The 23,152-nt window shown below is 39.1% G+C and overlaps 1 protein-coding gene and 1 long non-coding RNA gene across 6 annotated transcripts in view; one reads left to right on the top strand and one right to left on the bottom strand.

The window, feature by feature from the left end:
* The window catches only part of LOC149132554 (uncharacterized), a 299,591-nt gene that overhangs the window by 200,724 nt on the left and 75,715 nt on the right, over window positions 1-23,152 (top strand). The gene's annotated exons all lie outside the window — the stretch shown is intronic.
* Window positions 1-23,152, bottom strand: part of LOC106883700 (uncharacterized) — an 85,690-nt gene that overhangs the window by 12,535 nt on the left and 50,003 nt on the right. For both annotated transcript variants that reach the window (XM_089362101.1, XM_052972748.2), the window contains exons 16-24: window positions 19,480-19,650; window positions 17,915-18,025; window positions 13,036-13,164; window positions 10,784-10,976; window positions 8,068-8,197; window positions 7,483-7,658; window positions 7,227-7,309; window positions 4,769-4,963; window positions 3,272-3,414 (exon numbers count right to left, since the gene is read on the bottom strand). In XM_089362101.1, coding sequence (XP_089218227.1) covers window positions 3,272-3,414; window positions 4,769-4,963; window positions 7,227-7,309; window positions 7,483-7,658; window positions 8,068-8,197; window positions 10,784-10,976; window positions 13,036-13,164; window positions 17,915-18,025; window positions 19,480-19,650 — 1,331 coding nt within the window. The remainder of the gene's footprint in view (window positions 1-3,271; window positions 3,415-4,768; window positions 4,964-7,226; window positions 7,310-7,482; window positions 7,659-8,067; window positions 8,198-10,783; window positions 10,977-13,035; window positions 13,165-17,914; window positions 18,026-19,479; window positions 19,651-23,152) is intronic.

The raw sequence follows: 23,152 nt of genomic DNA, 5'->3' as shown, positions 1-23,152 counted from the left end.
TGTATATATATATATTGTATGTATATATGGTATGTTATATATATATATATATATATATATTATATATATATTATATATATATATATGAGCGTAGCTCGAAACGTCAAAGACTTTCCGTATTCCCGAGCGTCATACTAATATATACTTTTGTTATTTACACCACCTGTCCTCGTCTGTTGTTATTGTTTGTATATTCTCCCATATATATATATATATATATATATATGGATAAGATCGGTATTTAAAATATTGATCTTATCAAGTGGTCAGCATGGGAATAAAAACCATCAAAGGTAATAATTATTTAAAATTATAATACAGGGTATCAAGAGATACCACCACGCTGAAAAAATACCAGTCAAATCCTGACTCCAAAACCACAATAAATGTCCGCAAGGCACGATTAGCGAAGACGAAGACCAAATAAACCAGTAAAAATAATAAGATAATTTCAAATCCTGAGATTTCTGGCTTTGCATAAATGCTCTGCCTTCATCAGTGAAATATACTCAAGTACATAAATACAAATACATGCCTATAAACAGTATACTTACATATACGGATGTATACATACATATATATGCACTTATGCACACGACTAGCTTAAATAGCCCGCCTAAACAACTTCTCGTGCGATCCTGGACAGAATGAGATCAGCGCAGTAAATACACTTATTGTGGTTTTTGGAGTCAGGATTTGACTGTATATATATATATATATATATAGATATATATATATATATATATATATATATATATTATATATATATATCTATATATATATATATATATGCATATATATGTTTATTTCGTGTTCCAAATTTGTATAATGTTTGTATGTATAATATATTTTATTTATTATTTACATTCAATGGATATTTGTCCTCATATTTTTTGTTGTTTACATGTTTCGGCTGATATACCCTCGTGCCTTCTTCAGGTGTCTTGGGGAAATTTCGAACCCAGGTTCTTATTCCTAAGGTATTTTTTCGATGTTATTATCATTATTATTATTATTATTATTATTATTATTGTTAAGGTCACTGCTTGGAATCGAACTTGGAATCTTGGGGTTAAGAGCACGGGTTACTAACCCCAAGATTCTGACTTCGATTCCAGGCAGTGACCTGAATAATAATAATAATAATAATAATATCGAAAAATACCTAAGGAATGAGAACCCAGGTTCGAAATTTCTCCAAGACACCCGAAGAAGGCTGGAGGGTATATCAGCCGAAACATTATGTTTAACAACAAACAAGATGAGGACAAAGATTCGTTGAATGTAAATAATGTACATAATTCCTCATCTCTTAGAACTGTATATTTTATTCAGTATAAGTTTCATTTGATTTCCTTTGATATTATCAGTATAATGGCAATTTTACTGAAATTTTTTTCGGGGTGTACATAATTCTGTGAGATACTGTATATGTGTGTGTGTGTGTATGTGTACATGTGTTCCGCATGCATGTATGTATGTGTGTGCATGCACATGTCTTTATTTAAAAAATGGCTGTCACTGCTTTTGCGTTTTTTCAAATAATAATAAGCATACATTATCACTCTGTTTCAAGTGTAGAGTTCTATGCGAGGTGCTGTGATTGTTTCATTAACAAATTTAGTTTTGAACATCTCTTGAATTTAATGTTCTAAAGGAAAACTCCCTCTTTAAATGTATTTTCTGAAAAAATTTGAGAGTGAAATTAAAATCCTCCTGATTAAGCAGGAAAATTTAGTTTGTTTAGAACAAGACTATGTCCAGTCTCTGGTTTATTATTCTCTTCTATTATAATGTTCTGTAATAGGACTGTTATCCCACGGAGAAAGAAAGCAGTAGTTCTTGATGAGTCCTACTCAGATGCCCAGTAACATAGCAATTATTTCAAGTTCTCTACATAGATTCCACTGTTGAAGTTGTATTGAATGAAATTTACATGTTAAATCAGATTCTTTCAAATGCAATGAATGAGTGATGGGGGTTGGTGGTTTTGAATTGCCATTAAGCAATGAAACAACCTTTACTCCACTTTGAAGTGATAACCTGTAAAAAGTTACTATGCAATCACAACATGCTTTTCAGCATTAATTTGCTAAACATTTATTAATGTCACATAAATAACAAAGGACCATCGACTTTGAAATAAGCTGCTAAATGAAAATCTCACAGAAAGTGAATTTTCTTCAAGCAAGAAGAGAGAGAGAGAGTCTCTGTCTTAGCTTTAAACCGTTCTCAATGCCAGACCATTCAGACTTTCTTCTGTGCAAATAATTAAACATACACTCTTTGGGGGTTTGGGTTCAGACTTGATGCAAGCTCTGTGTTTATTAGCAGCAGTTTCAACTTCATCAGTATCTACTTCACAAGAGTCGAACCTGTGCTGGGAAGGTAGGAACAGACGTATCTCATGCAATATAAGTCCATGCACAGTGTTGAAGCTGGGCCAAATGATATTGGATCTGCATTCTTTTTAAGAAAAAACTTCAATACTAACAATAACAGGTTGTGTGTCTACATATATATATATATATATATATAATATATATATACATATATATATATATGTATATATATATATGTAATATATATATATATATATATATATATACATATATATATATATGTATATATATGTATATATATTTATATAGACGTGTGTGTATGTATACATACATATATGTATGTGCACATATATGTATGTATATAGATGTGTGTGTGTGTGTGTGTGTATGCGTGTGTGTGGTTGGCAGCACCATATGTATTTGACCTGTATCTGTTGCTTTTCTTAACCTGCAGCACATTGCGTTTCCTCTAGAACTGTTTCCCCTACTACAGGGGGGGAATCTCATATGGTTGCATGAGATACACTCACTGTGTGCTAAAGTTAATGACCAATCAAGTTTTCCAAGTTGGGAAAATAAGCACTAGATGAAGTATTTCTGTTTCACTGACATAACACTTGCATATATCTTCATATCCAACTTTGCCCTCACTTTACCTGTGATTCTCTTTCATGTAGCTTACATATAATCTCTGCATCATCAATCTATTGAAAGCATGGGCCATAAGATTGCCCAGCACATTAGATATAGTAGCCAAATCTCCCTCAAATCTTACCCTAGCATCCGAAAGAAGGACAGATAGTGTAGTCATATATATATATATATACACACACACACACATGCAAGACTGAAAGAATCTCTGGGCTTCCAACGGAAGATGGAAAAGTGAAATACTAAAAGCAATCACTATCAACAAAAGTGTGACTCACGTGTCTCCAAATTCATCATTGAAATCTTTCTCAAGACGGGCCAAAATCATGCAAAATAAATCCCGTGGGCAGCTAGCAATCACATACTTGTGCATGGTGGTGGTCAGGGTAGTCAGAGTAGAGAAGTCACCCTGGATTCGAATCTGTAAAGGTATAACTGTGGCAATGAATGGAAAGCCAGCCTGGCAGACGCAAAGACAATTCATTTCAGTCTTTCTTTTTTTATGTCATGCCTTTTGTGAATACTTATATAATTTATACTTATTTTGTACGTTTATATATATATATATACACACACATCATAGTATATATACATACACACATATATAATATATATATACCACACACTCGTACATATATATGCAGGGCGTGTATGTGTGTGAACCCACATTAAAAAAAAGATCAGTACTTAGTTCACTGACTTCAGCGTTTGTTTTCAAAGGGCTCACCTTCACCTCCCCTACATACAAATAAGAGAAGGTACAGCAGCACAGATGACAATGGTTTGCCACTGCTCCCATCTATACTACGCGTTTGGGAGTGAAGACATTTCATTGTTACACTTATCATACACCGACTGCCAGTGTGAAAGGTCTGTTGTCTGCTTGTGGTTGCAAAAAGTTTGAGTCTTAACCAGCTCTGAACACAGAGATATGAAACTGATAGATTTCTAATATTGAGTGATCACACACACTTTAGTGGCTGGAAGGAAATAAGATTTTGTCAGTCATTGAGGAAGTTAACCAATAACTATCAATGTCAATGTAAATATTTCAAGTGCATGTAGTACAGACTGAACTTGAGCTCAACTTTTTGGAAATCATTTTCTGGATAACAGTGTGTACAAAAGGGTTGACAAAACTAGAAAAAAAAACCTTCTCAAATTGACCTACTTGTACTACTGTATCACAACCACAACCAAAGAAAGTGAAGCTTTGTTCAGTGTACCATCCCCAGAAGTTGCAGTCTTGGCTGTTCTGCACCGGAGTCCAAATGCAAGGAGCTCTCAACAACCAGAAGTGGTAACAATTGCTGCTGTTCACATATTCTTCGTATATCGGAAAAAGATTTCTATGAGGTTGCCAGGTTGGTCATGACATTCTGACCATGAAACAGATACTACTTCACTTAGTATGAATAGCAGATGCAGTACTCTGTCATTCAGATGCATACATATGTGTATGTGTTTAGATACATGGCCTAGTGGTTAAAGGGTTGCATTTAGGATCACAAGATCATGCTTTCAATTCCCAGACGTGGCAGTGCATTGTGCTCTTGTTACTCCAGTCAACTCCACTGTTAAAGAGTAATGCAGCATCCTGTTCAGTGGGAATGTTATGATCTCAGACACGTGTACACCACGGAAACTGTTTAACTTGCTCTGAGTCTTAGGACTAAATATATTTATGTCCATGGGGAATATGTGTGTGTGTGTGTGTGTGTGTGTGTGTGTATAAATACATAAACATACACAAGCACACTTATTGATTAACTTACTTCATCCAAGAGAGCTCGCAGAAAAAGTGGATTGTCACTCTGTGGTATGGCCACTATCAGCTCTCTTTGTTCGCTGCTTAATGTCTTGCCATATGTTTTCTGAAAGTATATGTCAATAATTTCGCTCTTCTGTTTAAGGGTCAAGGGTTCAATTTGAATGCAAGGCCAACCAAAGTCTTTGATGTTTTTACAAACCTACAATTAGAATTCATAATAATTGTACAATGATAACCTTTGAACCACTGAAATGCTGATATAAATGTGTGTGTGTGTGTGTGTGTGTGTGTGTGTATATGTAGTTAGTCAAGAGGAAGATATTGTAACCATAGTCTTTGCCGGTTTTCCCACACTGGTTAGGTCAACACGGTTGGTGTTTCTCTTAAATAACTTCAGGAAAAACATGGACCACAAATAAAATTCTGTACTGAAGATGAAATAAAGGATTAGGTATAGTGATTATGATACCGTATAGAGATGTGGATAGACTAGAAGTGCTGAGAAGAAACAAGTGAGTCAGAAGTTGCTGCAAGTGGATGATGCTTGGAATGGAAGGTTAAGGAGGAATGAAGAGTGATAGAACCTGCATAGAAGTGTGCAGTATTGGAAGTAAATTGTTGATGCATAAAGAAAGGGTGTGAGGCAAAATCGAACGTTGGGCTATGCTATATATATGGGCATGGGGGCTGGTAGCTCTACTTGTGCTGGCATAGTTATAGTGGTGATGCTGGTGCTGTGGTCGCTGGTGTTTCTGCTACTTAATGTGTAGCTGTCACTGCCACTTCTGCTGTTGTCATTGTTGTTGTCGATGTCATTGAATGAACTCCTACAGCTGTTGCTCTGATTGTTGAACAAGCATCTCATCCAGACACACAAGTGCAGTTGCTTGTTGAATAGGTACAGCCTAAGGGTCTCCTTTAGTTGTGCACATGAATTGAATATTAGCAAACATCCATAAAATGTGAGAAGAAGCCAGGGAGTATAATGTTGCCCAGTATGTGTGTGGTGGGGGCACATGCAAGGCTGAGGGATTGTATATGAGGTTGTGGTGGTATGCAGCCCTAACAACCAGAGTAATAATAGCAGCAGTGGCTCCTCCAACAACATTGATGACAACAACGGAGGTGGCAGGAGCACATCAAGTGGCAGACCCACCTGCATCAACAACAACTACAACACCAGCACTATAGCCAGAGATGATAACCAGACCAGCACCAGTGGAGCCACCAGTCTCATGCTCACAATTAACAGCAATGGCAACAGTAGCAGCAACACCAACACTACAGCCGAGGATGATTACTGCAATGGCAACAACAATGGAAGATGCACCAGAGGTGAGAGCATAACAAGCACTGAAGCCTGTTCAAGCACAAGTCCTCTTTTAGGGTTCCAGAAAGATGTTATGTCACATCCCTGGCCAGCCATATGTAATGTCTTTAGGATGAAGGAACTCATATAAAATTAGATGGAGGACCATAGAGCAGCCTGGGTCCTATATAAATGTAAACAGATGATGCGAGTTATGCATAGCAGAATGGGCAAGGATCATTAAAGACTTGCTGGACCTGGAGTCTCTCTTAAATTCAAGGCACAAAATGTATAGCCCCCCCCCCCCACACACACACATTTCAAACACTCCCTGCTGCAGGCATGAGATTTCCTGTTCATTGATTATGGCTGTAAAAGTATTTGTGGACTGGAATCAACATAAGGGCAGATTCCCAGTTTGCCCTTTCGGCCCATAAGATTTGCTGACTGGACTGGGTTAAAGGCGATAACCCATCCTGTTTAAGGCTCAGACAATGTATATTATTCTTTTGTTTGCAAATTAACTGACCATAATGGTTTCCTACCTCCAGTTTGAAGAGAGAGGTATATGCCTGTGACAAATGGAGTCTGACGAGTCATCCATAAAGTTGAGCACTTTATGGATGTAAAACCATTGGTCACTCTATGACCGGACATATATTTATCTTCATGTAAATACATTTCTGCTCTAACTTTTAGAGTGTGCTTCTTTTGGGATATATGATCCACTGATGATACATATGTATGTATGTATGTATGTATGTATGTATGTATGCATGTATGGATGCATGCATACATACATATATAGCTCAGTTCCATAAGTTTCACGTATTTGTAAAATGAACCTATGTCATCAAGTATCTAGAAATGAGCAACAGATTTTGAGACAAATTCAAGACAGCTTCTACATGTTGGGTCTCTATTGGTCAGCTTACATCACATTGTATTAATTCTGCATTAACACCACATAGCATTGGCTGATACAATGCTGCAGTAATAAAGTTGTAAACAATTATTCATGGTGTCATGCAGAAGTATCATATGCAGAATCACGTGGTTGAGAAGCAAATAGCTTAACAGCCATGTCTGCTTCCATCCAATGAATATTTTAATTTTGAAATTGGTTGTGAAAGTAATAAAACATTATATTTACTTTTCCTGGAAGAGTTGACAACAAGATGTTTACATTCTTAGATGAATTTAACAGAGGTATCCACGAAAGATCAACTTGTGTGCCTGGAAGGAGAGAAAATTAATATTTGCAGTTGTTATTTAGCTAACCCTAACCCTAACCCACTAAAACTGATACAAACTAATTTTCAAGAAAACAATTCCTTGTCTGACAGACAAGTCCCCATTTGGTTATACTCCATTCAGTTATCAATGAATAATGTAAAATGATTTCTCACTTGTGTTTCCACGTCCCAAAGCACTATCAAGGTGATTCAAAGCATCAAAGACCAACACACATTTTCTTCTTGTTCCAACTAGTTTCAACCATTTTGTTAAATTTTGAAGAATTGTTGCATCAGAAAATGGAATCTCAACTTCTAGTCCAAAAGAAGCTTTCAACTCTTCATATAATCTAAAATTAAAAATGATTTTGTTTGATACAAGTAAAAAAAAAAAAAAAAGAGGATAAAAAGAAGAGGGTGTTGGTGAAGACAGTGAAAATGAAGACATGGTAGGTCTATATACATTCCACTATTATTGATCATTTACGTAGCTACATAAATAAATACATATTTGCAGGGAGTCAACAGGTGTGTGTGAGGGAAGGTGTCCATCACTGATGATGTTGATGAGGATGATTATATTTCTACATTCAGATGACACAATGGTGGTAGGACGCAGCAACTTGTTGAAAGTTAATACATTTATAAAATGTTTTATAGCTAATGATGAAGTTAATTAGTTCCAGTAATTATGAACTAATTAAAAATATCACATTTCAAATATGTTGACTTTTCAAAGGAGGAAATTATCAGATTTACCTGTGTAACATTTTCAGGCTTGAACAACTTTCAGGTGAACTTCCAATGAAATGTAAAAAGAGGAATGTATCAGGTTCCTTCTGTTCAAGTCTGAAGCACCAGTTTGCTAGCAGAGATGATTTACCACAACCTACAAATTCAAAGAAATATAACAAGAAAGCACAAAAAGCATGGATTCGTATAAAATCATATAAAATCTCATTTGCAACAACAAAAAGAAAAATGAAATTTATTAACCGTTCATTGATTAGAGTTAAGGATGTTTTAGGAAAATATCTTAAGAAATTAAGAAGTAGGGAATAGAAATAACCATTTACATCTTATAGGAGGCATGGTTAAATAGTCATGAAGTTTGGTTTTTAATTCAGTCGTAAAGTGTAGCAACCTGGGCAAGTGATCCCAGCCACAATGGCTGAGCAATGGCTTGTAACAGACATTGTACTAACATACACAGGTTGTGAGTCAATGACTATCATTTATGCAGTTACCTCACCCAGCATATATTAAAGTTAACAGATTTTGTTGAAAAGTGAAATGGAAATAAAATAGAAGAATTATTTGCTGTTACCATTATGTATGTTGTTAACTATGATAGGCTCCATACATACACACACACACACACACACACACACACACACACTCACTCACTTTATATTTCTCTTTCCCACACACACATGAATGCCCACATATACCATATTGGACCTTTTATCTGGCTTCCAGAAATCCAGGAACACTGTGCAATATATTGTATCTTGTATTGAGTAAACAGACTTTGTTTCTGAAGTTGGTTGATTTGCATATGATGGGTTAAAACTAGTTTTGTTCTTTATTTTTTTATGTGCATTGATAAAGATTAAGCGTACTTTGTTTAAAATTGTTTTAATTTGTACTTGTACCTGTTAAATATAACCATGTTCTTTACTTTTCTTTATCTAATTTTCATCTTGTCAACATTATATTCTATACATAGTGGAGTATAATATAGCTTAAGGATTTTAAGAGGATTGATAAATATTAAACAGACCTTGCTTTAAAAATGTATTACTTTAAAAACAACTTAGCTCTTTTCTTTTCACACTTTATTTTATACTCTAAGAATATATTTAGATCAGGGGTAAATTACCTCAAGTGGGGTGAAAATGAAATTCTTAGGGGTAATAAGGACTCATTAGACATAAGTAAAATTTACTAAAAAAAAAAACCCTTTTCCTTGTTACAACAGAAATTTTTCTTGTGGCTTGAGGAGGCAGTCAAAAAGTTGCTCCCTTTTGCGAACAAGTATTTTCCACTCTAATCAGCATAAAAACAAAGCTGAGTAAATTATTGGACCCAAAGACTCTGTCCAAATTGCTCTGGCATCAAAATGCCCTAATTTTGATGTATTTCTAACAAAAAATGAAACAGCATCATTTCTTCAAAACCTTTTGTTTCATGAGGATATTTATTTATTTTATTGCATTTGTTTTATGCATTTTATATTTATAATTCTCCATATAAATAGATTCAATAAACTTTTCAAATTCAATGAATCTATGATTTTTTTCCCTTTCAAATCAAGGGGGTAACATCAGCATAAATAAATATATTTTGGAGTAATTGGCTAAAAAAGTACTTTTGCTTCCAACTGTTTTGGACACCAGTGTAGATTTGAATGCATTAATTATGTTGATTTTGAGTAAGCAGATATCAGGAGTTAATGCAAATGTAGAGGTCTTTTAGAAATTATAGAAGATAATTATTGAATGTATTCTTCCCCCAACTGCCAGTTTTAGCCAAAGAGGAGCTGTTTTAGCATCAACTGACTTATATGCTCATTATATTTAGGCCCTCTGTGCAGATTTAAGTTCTTATTTCTTTATTACCCACAAGGGGCTAAACATAGAGGGGACAAACAAGGACAGACAAAGGGATTAAGTTGATTACATCGACCCCAGTGCGTAACTGCTACTTAATTTATCGACCCCGAAAGGATGAAAGGCAAAGTTGACCTCGGCGGAATATGAACTCAGTACATAGCTGCAGATGAAATACCGCTAAGCATTTCGCCTGGCATGCTAACGATTCTACCAGCTCGCCGCCTTAGGTTTCTATTTACTGAAGCATCTTTATGATAGGAATCCTATCATACAAATGGATAAGCCAGAGGATACAAAGACACATCATGCAGAAATGTTTCTCGTGTCTTCTATTATCACATAGAGACTGTCTATGATTCACAGGCATTTGGAAATCTTAGAGGAACAACTGCGCAATTGACCTTCATACAGGTGATGAGGTTCTTTACTCTGCACTTTCTCACATTCTGTTGCAGTTTACTGAAGGCAGTGATAGCTTCATTGGTGTTTTCTGCTTTTGAAATTGCACCACTGAGGCTCTCATGAACCTGTTTTCATATCTATCCACAAATATATTTTTGCCTGTGTATACTTGTAAATGTATCAGTGTGAGTTGTTAATGTGTTCTATGAAATTAAATTCTTTTTGAAACCACTTGTTTCTTGTTTTGATTCTCCTACTCAGGACCTAGATATCTTCCAAATAGTTTACACATGAAAAGTCTGTGGAAGTCTGTTATGGGAGTGTTTGTGATGATGGCTAAATAGATATCAACATGCATGAATCATATAAAACCATCTCCATTCGCATTCAAATATCTACAAAACAAGAAATAATGTCAAGTATATGTAGAAGTAATAAAAAGTTTTCCTCCTTCTTACCAGACTCCCCAAGAATGACAATAGGGTTTTGTGAAGTTTCCATAAAATCATCAATCTGCTGGAAATATGTATCCCCTCCAATATAGACATGTCGTCTGACATCTGCAAATGCCTGGTGAGCTTGCCATCTTTCTTCTAGCTCTGACAGTTCACTGCCTTGAGGGAAATCTTTCTCCAAACATTTAATAATGTCCTACAAAAGACAAAATAAGTTTATTATTATTATTGTTGTTGTTGTTTATCTCTAGGCTATACCATGATTGAAAAAACTATGGAGGACTGCACCAAGCTCCATTTGTCTGCTTTGGTAAGGTTTCTATGGCTGGATGCCCTTCCTAATGCCAAGCACTTCATAGAGTGTATTGAGTGCTTTTTACATGGTACAAGCACAGGCACAAGTAAGGTTACCAAATAATTCACAAAACAGAACCCCTCAAGGAGTGTAGAATTTGAGGGAGGTGGCTTTATACCAGGTGATGGGAGGTTAAGGTATGATAAAGGGATAAAAACAGGTATTTTGTGGTAGAAGAGCTACATAGCTATCCCAGTTGGGAAAGGAAAGATGGTGCAGGGGTGTCAGAGATTGTCCTGAACATTAGAACAATGAACCAGAGGAGGATTGGATAGAGTGAATAAATATATGCGATAATAAGAGTGTGAACAAGAGTGGCAGATGGATAAAGACAAGGATAGAGGAGGAATGCAGTGAATGGTGAACATGTGTGGCAGTGTGGTTGATGGTGAATGTCAGTTTGGAGGAGGAAAGGTGGAGTAAATAAGATTGGAGATCAAGAAAGTGATAGGTAGCAGCACTGGTAGTGTGGAATGTGGGCACTGTACAAGAAATGCATAGAGTGCTAAGGACAAGGTCAGAGGTACATAGCCGTATGAACTTAAGCAAAATGAAAGAATGCACAGAGGAAGAATGGAGGCAAAGGGGACACTCAGCAGAAAATAAGACATGGATACCTGTTGTAATTGCTTGTGGAATGCTTTACATAGTATTCTTATTTGATGGTGGTTTTTAGGTAAAATTTTTAATTATATCAGCTAATCTGAAATTGGTCAAGTGGACAAGATTCTGATCAAGAGAACATAGTTACTAATCTCTCTAGAGTTGAATTTTAGTTGTTTCCCTAGATCTAAACTCCTCCTCATTTAAACCTTTCCATAAACCTAGTGAGAAACTTACATATATGAATAAACAGTCTGGTCACCTTCCTGTAATATTTAAAAACCTCTTGCTTTCATAGTTCTCATTCTTTTGACATCTGTTCCCAGTTCTGCATATTTTATGATTTACTCATTTTCTTTACTATTGATGTAATGATCTCATGGGTAATAAATACCTCCTTACAATAGTTATGTCAGGCCTGATATGTTCAAGAACTCTATCTTTCTGGATTGTAAAGCCTCACAAGAGTTGCACTGTCTGATTTTCTAGAACCTTTTCTGATTTATGCTGGTACCATTTTTCAGTTTGGAGGTGTAAACACATTTTATCATATCTTTAACATTCTCACTGCACAAGCATGTCATAGACACTCATGATGTGTGTCACACTTTCCACCTTTTTCTCACATAACCTACACTTATTTGATTTTTCTGTGTTATACATTTTCCTTATTGAGTTTGGGTTTAGCACTTGATCCTGAGCAACCACTAACAAGCTTTCTGTCTATCTCTTAAGATCACCTTTTTCATGTAATTCCATACCTACCCACATGGATAGAATGCCCTGTCGTATTTGTTCTGGATCTCTTCATTCTGAGTTCAAACTTGGCTGAAGCCAACTTTCCTTTCTTCCTTCTGGATCTGATAAATACATTCTTTCTCACACACAAACATCTTTGATACAAAATATAGCGTTACAACAATAAGACCAAAAGAAATTCCTGGAAGAAATTTTTGGATAGGCTTTATTTCTGGTGCTAAGCCTGAAAGTTGTGAGCAGAAAAATCTGTTATGTATACAGATATACATATATACACACAGAAAAATACTTATATGTGAGCATGTGTGTGTCTGCAAGAGAGAGAGAGAGAGAGAGAGAGAGAGACTATAAATGTAACAACAATAATAAACAGTAGCAGCAGTGTATAGCCGGTGCTATGGCTGGTGCTGTAGCCAGTGTTGGAGCCAAATTGCCTGTCTCCTTCCTTAAACATAATATAGCTGCATCTACTGCAAATAAGGTTGTCACCCAGTGCAGCATGCACATTGCACCATTGGCCAATAGACACAGATCTTACCTTTTTCACAAATTCACAGACTTCACTTGTTGTTTTGTATTTCTTACTGTTTAAATCCTTGTTTGACAAAATCAAGTTCTTCAATGATTGTTGTCTTTCCTTGTGCCACTCTGACTCTGGCAGGTACACCTGTAACACATGGAGCCACTCAAGTTAAATAAACATGTTACATAAACACTTCAAGCTGACCTCACACTTCTGCACACTAATGTATCACACTACTCCACTCTATCACACCAAACAATACCTGATTCTCCCTTCGTCACAATACACCATGTTTGAATAAGAAAAATGGGAGGTCATGACTGGACATGTTTGATGATAAGTCTGCAGGAGCAGGATTGACCTGATAAAAAGAGTGTGGTGTGATGGACGAAAAAGACAACAAAAAGCAAAAGGACAGAATGAAACGTTGGACCTTACCTTGTCGACCGCAGCGGAGTACACAATCGCTCTTGATCTAAACACGTCTTTCTCGTAACCTGTCTGTTTTCTGACTCGCATGTGCTGGCCTTTGACCGCGTGTGGCCGACTTCCGGTCTGGCCCTTCCGGTCTGGCTTCACTTCTGTTTGTCTCATCTCTCTCCACCAACAACACACAGCTCATCACAGCCCATAACACCACACGCTCCCCTGATCTATAGATCATTCAACCGGCTCTCGCACTCACTTCTCGCTCTCGAACTACCTTAATTGGTTTCATAATCAGTCAACCAGAGAGGAAGGTGCCGCTCCCTCTGTGGTCGCTGTGCGACCCTGGGACTGGCCTGAGTTCCTGGTGCACTGCCTTCATCATCTTGCCTACTGCTGCTGTCTTCATCATCCTGCCCACTGCAGCTGGTTCCATCCTCTGAAGCACTGACAATCTTCCGCACATCCAATCGACCGAGACGTTGTTCTTTGAATTGGTGGAGGTTATAGTTCCTTTCCCCCATTGTGATGTGCACCGTGCATTTAGGGGTTTTACCCAAACTTCTTCCCCGATCTGCATGAAGGTGTGCTCTTCTTCTCCCCGGAGTCGCATTGATGCAATACATGGGTGCCTCCACTCGTACCTGAATATTTCCCTGTGTGGCACCAACTCCTCAGCCTGTCATGACCTGGGCGACATATTGTACCAAAATACGGCTTCGATTGGCGAAATGTGGCCCCTCTCTGCCATGGTCTTGATGGTACAATGATGCCTTTCCACCACTCCATTTCCACTTGGCCGGTATGCCGCCCTGAAGAAGCGGCTGACCTGCCACCCGTCAAGCATTTCTTTCAGCACCTCCAAGCGAAATGCAGTGCCATTATCCAGCAGCAGCTCATCCACGGGGCCTCGTTCCAGGAATATCCCATTTAATATTCCCGTGATTTCCTCTGCAGCCCCCGTCTTCATCTCCCTCCATATGGCCATCCGCCCCGGTCCGCAGTTAACCATTGAGAGGTACGTCCCCTGCTGGTAGTGTGTTACGTCCACTGCCAGTCGTTTCCAGTTGTGGTCCACTGGAATACTTCCCTCCTCATGTACGCCTGGAGCAGGGTCAATAGACTGGCACCTGTCACAGCTGCTAACCACTCTCTGCACGCTCTGCCTCGTTACCTCGGAGTCGACTTTCCTGGCTAGGAACAATGTCCTGTCCATGTGATGCATGGTATGTAGTCTCCTCAACTCCGAGTCACTCAGACAGTATACTGCAGCAACAGCCTTCTCCGCATCCTCTGGCACCTGCAACCAAGCTCGCTTTACCCTGGTTAGGACGTCTGCCCTGTTCTTTTCGGAAGGCACAAAAATTACACTCAGCTTTGAACTCAGCGGTTAGCTCACGCAATATTCCTAATCGGCGCTTTACCAGCATCTCCGTGGCCCCTTTGGTTCATACCCTCCGCTCATTGGTGATAACTGCCGTCACCCAACCAAGCACAGTGGCCGAATCGGTTCTAATTTCGATGGTGCACAGCCCCCACTTCAAGGCCAGGTTCAACCCCCTTCAGCACGGCATCCAACTCCGCCACATTGATATGGTTGCAGTCATCCATCTTCCTGAGCCAGGCTGCATCTTCCACCACTGTGCCTCCCATTTCTAAGACAACCCCTATTGCGATGCTACTGGCGTCACATCAAACGATCCCACTCTTTGATTTGGGAACATACCAACTGCCCCTCACTGGATCCTCTGCTCTCACTCTGACCAAGACTTCCTGCATCATGTCGGTCGTTTTCTCCTCCACTCTGTCATTCCACTTTGCTCCTTCGGCTCGTCTCTTGATGAAGCTACATGCTGTCCGGAGCCATCCTGCAACCAGGTAGTGTCCCACCAGCTTCCCGCACACCAAGAACAGTTCCCGTCTACTCACACTGGTGCCCAGATTGGGGATCTCGTTCCCACGCCGAAACACCAACGCACCGGCCTTGTCTCTCCGTAGCTTAAGGCCCAGTGCAGTGCCTCCCTCCATGCCCTCTGGTGGCTTGGCGACCATCCGAAATTCTTCAGGTGGCCTATGACTTCCGTTGCTGGCATTATGGTTTCATCCACAAGGATGTCATCAATGTATGAATTGGTGGCCCTTTTTACTCTGTCCACCTTTCCCAGGATGGCCTTGAGAATTGTTGCCATAATTTTTGGTGTTGAATTTAGCCCAAACCCCAGCCTGGTCAAACAGTATGTCCGGCTCTTATACCTGACAAGCTGATGCTTCCACAGTCTCTCAGCCACATGCACCTGCAGGTATGCCGACTTCAAATCGACGATCGTGGAGGCCCCTGTCATCTGCCTCCGTTCTCGTAAGGTGTCCCCGCAGACATCTGTGGCCTCGCCGCCCGTATGACATGATATGTAGTCATTCAGCTCTTAGAAGTCAAGCACTGGTTTGACCTTATGCTTCGTGGGCTGTATCACCGCCATCAGCGGCGGGACTCCGCTCTCTCCTTCTTCTTCCCAAGGGATCAATATGCCCTCCTTAATCCACTGCTCCACCTCCCCCTGGAACTCGCTTCTGGCATCTCCTTTCAAAGTATGCTGGTAGCAGCCCACTTTATTTTTTAACGTCGGGGGCTCTCCCCTCCAGTGCCACTCCACTGTCCACCTCTGGCCATCGAAGGCGGCACGAAAATCCTGGTCTTCAGTGGTGTGCACGGCATAGTTTTCTTCGCGGTTCTCACCAATGCACAGCGTCGCCATACACGGTTTCCCCGCGACCCCGAAAGTCACACCGGCCTCGTTGACAGTGACACCTCCTAAACGGGTGATTGCATCCATCCCCATCACCACGTCAATCTCATCCACCAAGTGGCCAACTACAATTGCTTGCAGCGTCAGCTTTGCTCCCTGCACCTCAATCTGCACGTCAGTAATGCCTTCACAGCGTACCTCTCTTCCGTCGACTGCCTTCACACTGCTTTCTCCACTCCACGTCTCTACCACTCCCGGAGTCATCAGGGTCGTTGTACAGCCTGTGTCTACAAGGGCTCGCGACATCTTCTCCTCCACCAGCACATCAACAACGGGTAGAAAAAAATGCGCCTTTATTGAGCCGACGGGATGACCACTGGCGCAGTAGTCTCCCTTAGACCGTTTCCCTGCAGACATTCGCTGGCTATAGGTCCCGTTTCTCGACAACGGTAGCAAATGACCTCAGGCTTGGGTAACTTGCAGTCTCACACCATGTGCGGGCCCTGACACCGGAAACAGTCCTTTGAATGGTCGCACACGTTCCTTGTTCGACCCCTCTCCGCTACTCCTTGGTCGACCACCTTTTACTGTTGCCGTTGCTGCCAACGGCGTTGATCTACAACACGAAACTAACATGCGAGCCCTCGTTATTATATCTGCCATGGGCATGGTGTTCACGTCCGGCAGTTTCTGCAATTCGACCGACATGTGGTCAGGAAAACCAGTCACAAACGCCAACTTTACTGTTCGATCTAACGATTCTCCCTCATACCCCGCCAGTCTAGCCAACCTCCTAAGTTTGTTGGCAAACACATCGACCTGTTCGCCAGTCCACTTCGCTCTCCCCAGGCGAGCGTACACCTCAAACATTCCTTCTGCGAAGGCCTCCATCAAGCGAATTTCTATTTTCTCCGCGCTAACTTGGTCCCTCTCTTCCATCTCTAAAAATAGCGCCAACGCCGGACCATCCAAGTACAGTGGTAGAAAGCTTGCCAAGTCGCCTATCCCATGGAGCTTCGCGACCAGCCTCATCTTTTTTAGCCACGCGACCGCGTCCGTGTCGCCGCAAAACGGTTTAATGATATCACTCGAAATCCGGACTACACTCATAATTTTTTTTTTTTCTTATGGGCCGAAATAGCTTGTGGTGTGATGGAGGAAAAAGACAACAAGAAGCAAAAGGACAGAATGAAACGTTGGACCTTACCTTGTCGACCGCAGCGGAGTACACAATCGCTCTTGATCTAAACACGTCTTTCTCGTAACCTGTCTGTTTTCTGACTCGCACGTGCTGGCCTTCGACCGTGTGTGGCCGACTTCCGGTCTGACCCTTTCGGTCTGGCCCTTCCGGTCTGGCTTCACTTCTGTTTGTCTCATCTCTCTCCACCAACAACACACAGCTCATCACAGCCCCTAACACCACAAAGAGCTGACCACAAAATATTGACATCACCATACCACAGACCATATCATCCTATATTCACTACACCACACAACATTCCTCCCATGCCAAACTCCATCACATTACATCATTCTCCCTCACAACATGTAGTATCCCCATCAAGGTGCACTCCACCATATATTATATTGCTTTATCCCACAAGAGCTTACCACACTTCTCTTCACCCTGCCACTCACTCCCGTACTCCAACATTTCACACTACAACCCATACAATCCATATCACATCGATCCAAAACACACAACAAACTACAATAGCACCAACTTTGTATTCTTCATTGTCGATTTGGTGAGTATCTGGTAGGTCCCTTAGATAGAAGAAACTCTGTTCCTTGGAATGAATCACATCATTCAGAACAGCATGCTGAATTTCAAGCTGAAGAACAACAAGGGTAGAAATTCTATTCAGAACAAGGATTTGATTTGAATCTCTGTGGTGTCTTTTGGATAAAATTCAAACCACATGATAAGAAACGACCTTCTCAACCACAGAGCCATACTTGTTCCCACACATACACATTCAAGCACAGATACATGTGCTATGCCTGTGATATAACAATGCTACAGTCATAATGAGCAATATGAAGTAAAACAATATCAGCCTAGTATAAAATCCTTGTCTCTCTTGCTAATTAGTTCTCTATCAATAACCAGTGAAGAACTTGCACTGTCTTAGATATGTGAAACCTATCAAACAGGACAGTGACAATGAAACAGTGATAAAGAGTCAGTGACATTAATGAGACAATGAAAATATGTATGACATGACTGAGGTACTTCCTTTTACCAACTCTCACTCAGCTATCATGACTTACGATGGTGTCAAACAGCATTAAAATGTACGGTCTAAAGTTGTTTGGGAATATATTATTTTGATCCCAGAATACGAATCATAATCTAGAAATCAAAACACAGGCATACAAAACATAAATTAAAACTTATATGAATTAAAATACCTATAAATAAAGCATAAAACATAGTTCAATTGAAAAGGATAAAATACTAAGAAAGTAAAAGGTGAAGAGACTAAGCAATCAATATTCACTCATTAAAAAACAAAAACAAAAAAAAAGGGTCAGATTCCACCCATCCATTTCCCTTAGTAACTTTCCAAAAAAAAGGACTGGAAATTGTGAAGGATGACTTCCGAATCTCTTGCAACTCTTCTGGACGATCCCCTTGTCTAAAATACACAAAAGTGAAAATAACACTGACATCTCATTTTAACAGATATATTTCCCAAAATTACATAAAAATATCTTCAAATACTAAAAAGTAAATTTATCCAATAAAATCGCCATTGGCTTCAACCACAGTCTCCAGACGACTTCGGAATCTCCTGCAACTCTTCTGGATAGTCTCCTTGTTTAAGTTGGTGAATGCTGCCATAATCCTTGCCTTCAGTCCATAAGGAGTTTTATTGGTCTCTCGCTCAACTGTACCCTACACAAAATAATCAAGAGGGTTGCGGTCTGGGGAGTTAGGTAGCCAGATGTTAGGGGTTGTGTGGTCACAAATCTGAATTGCTATGTCATGTGCCTTCAGACATGCACACATATATTGAGAGATGATAGAATGAGAGCATGGAATAAAAGTATTGTGTAATATTTCATTCACCCATTTAGGTTCTGAGTTAAACTATTGCCATTAACTTTGCCTTTCCTTTTGAAGGTGATAAAATAAATAATCAAAGTGGATATAATTGATTATACCCTAAAGTAGATGCAGCACAATCACATGACTTTCAGTAATTTTAAAGTATTTCAATAGCCTCAATATTTAGCGCATATGCAACACACAAACACTCTTTACTAAACATTTACACCCTACCTGTGTTACACTGACTCCATAACGACACTCTTCCAACCATTTTAAATCACTGATATGTTCAATGGCATAATTAAAACTCTCATTAAGGACAATATCAGGTTTGTCTTCTCTCTGGCTCCAACCAAATTTTTCTCCCATTAAAGAAATGAAGTAAGGGCGACATCTCTCAATCTGGAAGAAAAACATTGATAAATATAGCACGCAAGATCACATTCTTCCTACATATTTGTTTCTTTTCCTCATCCCCCTACTGTGCCTATATTCTACCATTATTCTCCTCCTCACATTATTATCACCATTTTATAAGTGTGTGTAGGAATATTATAAGCACATACATAGAACAAAAAGTTTCTTAGCAGTTATTCAAGCCCATATTTTCATGCTTTGGAAATCTATGTATCAAATTTAAATAGTTAATGTGGATACAGCTTGCTGGAGCCTTTCAAGCATTCCACTACATTTTTTTTTTTAATTGTGAAGCACATCTATCAGTTAATACTGCTGCTATATAAACCAGAAGATTGCGGAAAGCATAAAAGTACTTGTTTTATCATGTCATGTCATAAAGTTGTGAATATATTCTTAAGTCAACCATTTCGTCAATCACAGCAGCTTCACCACTAATTCAGTTCTCAACTAAATTGCAAACTGTTAACAGTTTTAAAGAGGACACCTCCTCAGCTACACTTTGGCATAAATAGTTTGAGATTTGGTTCCGTAGAAAAAATGTTACATCAAAATATGTCAGACATCAAGGGGGTGGGGCAGTAAGGCAGATATTCATTATCAATTAACATAAATTTTTTAATTTTAAAATAAAAGTATACTTTTCTTAGGCTTAAATGATAGAAAAATGCACGAGGAATTCAGAATCATTTGTCGCATTGGACAAAAAATAGTAGAAAAAGAGTTATGCACAAAATTTAATGTCAGTAAGTAAGAAGTGATACCCCAAGCAATAAGAATAAAGAAAATATCTCTAAGGCTGTGAGCTGGCGGAAATGTTAGCACGCAACCGGGCGAAATGCTTAGTGGTATTTCGTCTGTCTTTATGTTTTCAGTTCAAATTTCGCCAAAGTCAACTTTGTCTTTTATCCATTTTGGATCTATTCAGTTTGATGTACAGATTATTTAATTAATTTTTTTAAACTAAATACTTCGAAACTTCCAATACTGGTAGAATGTGTCACATAGAACAGGGTTTAGTCTTAACATTTTTGACAAAAGTTTGTATTTTAGGAGTTATTTGGTCAGAAGTTACAGAGTGACAATGGACAAATTCGTGTTTGAGAAGTGCCAATGCACGAAACTCTCAGCTTTTGACTTACTCTCTAACTTCTGCCGATAATATATATGCATATTACATATATGTGTAAAAAAAAAAACAATCTCGTCATACAATCTCGTCATACAATCGAACCAATGAAAGAGTCTCTACCTGGTTGCTTGACACGCTAAAAATAGCAGCCAAAGTACCCCCCTACCTAAATTACATGCTCATTGTACATAATGTCCTTGATTATCCCTAAAAAGACGGTTTGCTGAAGGCTGGAATGTCTTTGATGATAGGTCTGCAGTATCAGGGTTGATTTGAGGCTAAATAACAACAACATTATGTTAAATTTCTATATTAACACCTGCATGATTTTTTACGTAGAATCAAGTACCCTGACCTCCTAATATGCTGCAATTCCCTTTTTTTTTTTTTTCATTCAGAAAGAATGAGGTGGGGAGAACCGCCCCACATACCTAATTCCGGAAACACTGGAAATTTTTTTTTTGTTGAATGAAGTCCTGTGACCTAATATGGCAAAATTAGGTAATTTAAGGTGAGCCTGGTAACTAATGGTTTTGGGGTCTTGTTTGTAACTTTTGGTGAGCCATAGTGCAACCAACAACATCATAAAAATGCCTGCCATTAATCTGGTGTGGATGGGTAATATCAAATAATTCAAACACAACATAGTTAAATTAAACATGAAAAAAATTGAAATATTATCATCACTTTCATGGAAAAATTGAAATATCTTTCAGTGTTTTATAAGATAAAATCTTAAATTATTAATTGACACATTAGTAATTATCTTATAACAGCAATGCCTGGAAAAATCATGGATTACATGAGAAAATGCGAGCATGAAAAGTAATATTCTTAAGATTATAAACCTGGAAAAGTACAGGACAAGTTATTACACCTGTAAAAGTATAGGACAAGCTATTACTTCTAGTAAAGAACAAGAAACTTTTTACTTAAAACATTGCGGCTAAAATTAAAATTTGAATATTAAAACTTATTTTATTATAGTTTACAAATAACGATATACTAATTTAAGTGGAATTTGGCTAATTTACTACCTTAAATACAGAAAAAAGTGACTAATTAGACAAACTTACAAATTAACTGAACAGTTTAGTACAATAAATTTAAAAGATGAGAACTGTAAAGAGTGATAAATTTGAAGAACTGGCATTCATTGCTGCAATATTTTAAGTAAAAAGTTTCTTATTCTTTACTTTACTAGAAGTAATAGCTTGTCCTGTACTTTTACAGATGTAATAACTTGTCCTGTACTTTTCCAGGTTTATAATCTTAAGAATATGACTTTCCATGCTTGCATTTTTCCATGTAATATATATATATACGTATATATAAGGTGCAATAAACACTGTAAACAAACAGGAAACAACTTCTGTGTCATTCCAGGGAGAAAAACTAGAGGTAGTTGATAGCTTCTGCTATCTGGGTGACCAAGTTAGTAGTGGGGGTGGGTGCGCTGAAAGTGTAGCTGCTAGAATAAGAATATCCTGGGCAAAGTTCAGAGAGCTCTTACCTCTGCTGGTGACAAAGGGACTCTCACTCAGAGTAAAGGGTAGACTGTATGATGCATGTGTACGAACATCCATGCTACATGGCAGTGAAACATGGGCTGTGACTGCTGAGGACATGCGTAAGCTCGCAAGGAAAGAAGCCAGTATGCTCCGATGCATGTGTAATGTCAGTGTGCATACTAGACAGAGTGTAAGTACCTTGAAAGAAAAGTTGAACCTAAGAAGCATCAGATGTGGTGTGCAAGAGAGACGATTGCGCTGGTATGGACATGTGGCAAGAATGGACGAGGATAGCTGCGTGAAAAAGTGCCACACCCTAACAGTTGCAGGAACCCGTGGAAGAGGTAGGCCCAGGAAGACCTGGGCTGAGGTGGTGAGGCAAGACCTTCGAACATTGGGCCTCACCGAGGCGATGACTTCTGACCGAGACCTTTGGAAATATGCTGTGCGTGAGAAGACCCGGCAAGCCAAGTGAGACCTAAATCCAAGGCCTCTGCCAGGGGTGTAGCCAGCCCACTTATGCGTATCTTTCCTTCTTTGGACACTAAACTCCGCTTGCGAAGACCTGTTGAGGCAAGTGAAATCGAAACCGAACTAAATTCGACGACTGGCACCCATGCCAACGTCGTCTCCTTCATTGGACACGAAACTCAGCTTGCGAAGACTTATTGGGGCAAGCGAAAGCGAAATCGGGATGGCACCTGTGCCCAGCGTCGCCTTTCTGGCACTTGTACCTGCGGCATATGTAAGGACTTTCGAGCGAGATCGTTGCCAGTGCCCCTGGACTCGCTCTTGTGCGGGTGGCACATAAAATACACCATTTTGAGCATGGCCGTTGCCAGCA

Source organism: Octopus bimaculoides, chromosome 14 (assembly GCF_046866305.1).
Source record: "Octopus bimaculoides isolate indiv1 chromosome 14, ASM4686630v1, whole genome shotgun sequence".
NCBI lineage: Eukaryota > Metazoa > Mollusca > Cephalopoda > Octopoda > Octopodidae > Octopus > Octopus bimaculoides.
Note: the sequence above shows the minus strand (reverse complement) of the source record. Positions and strands in the feature narration are given on the sequence as shown.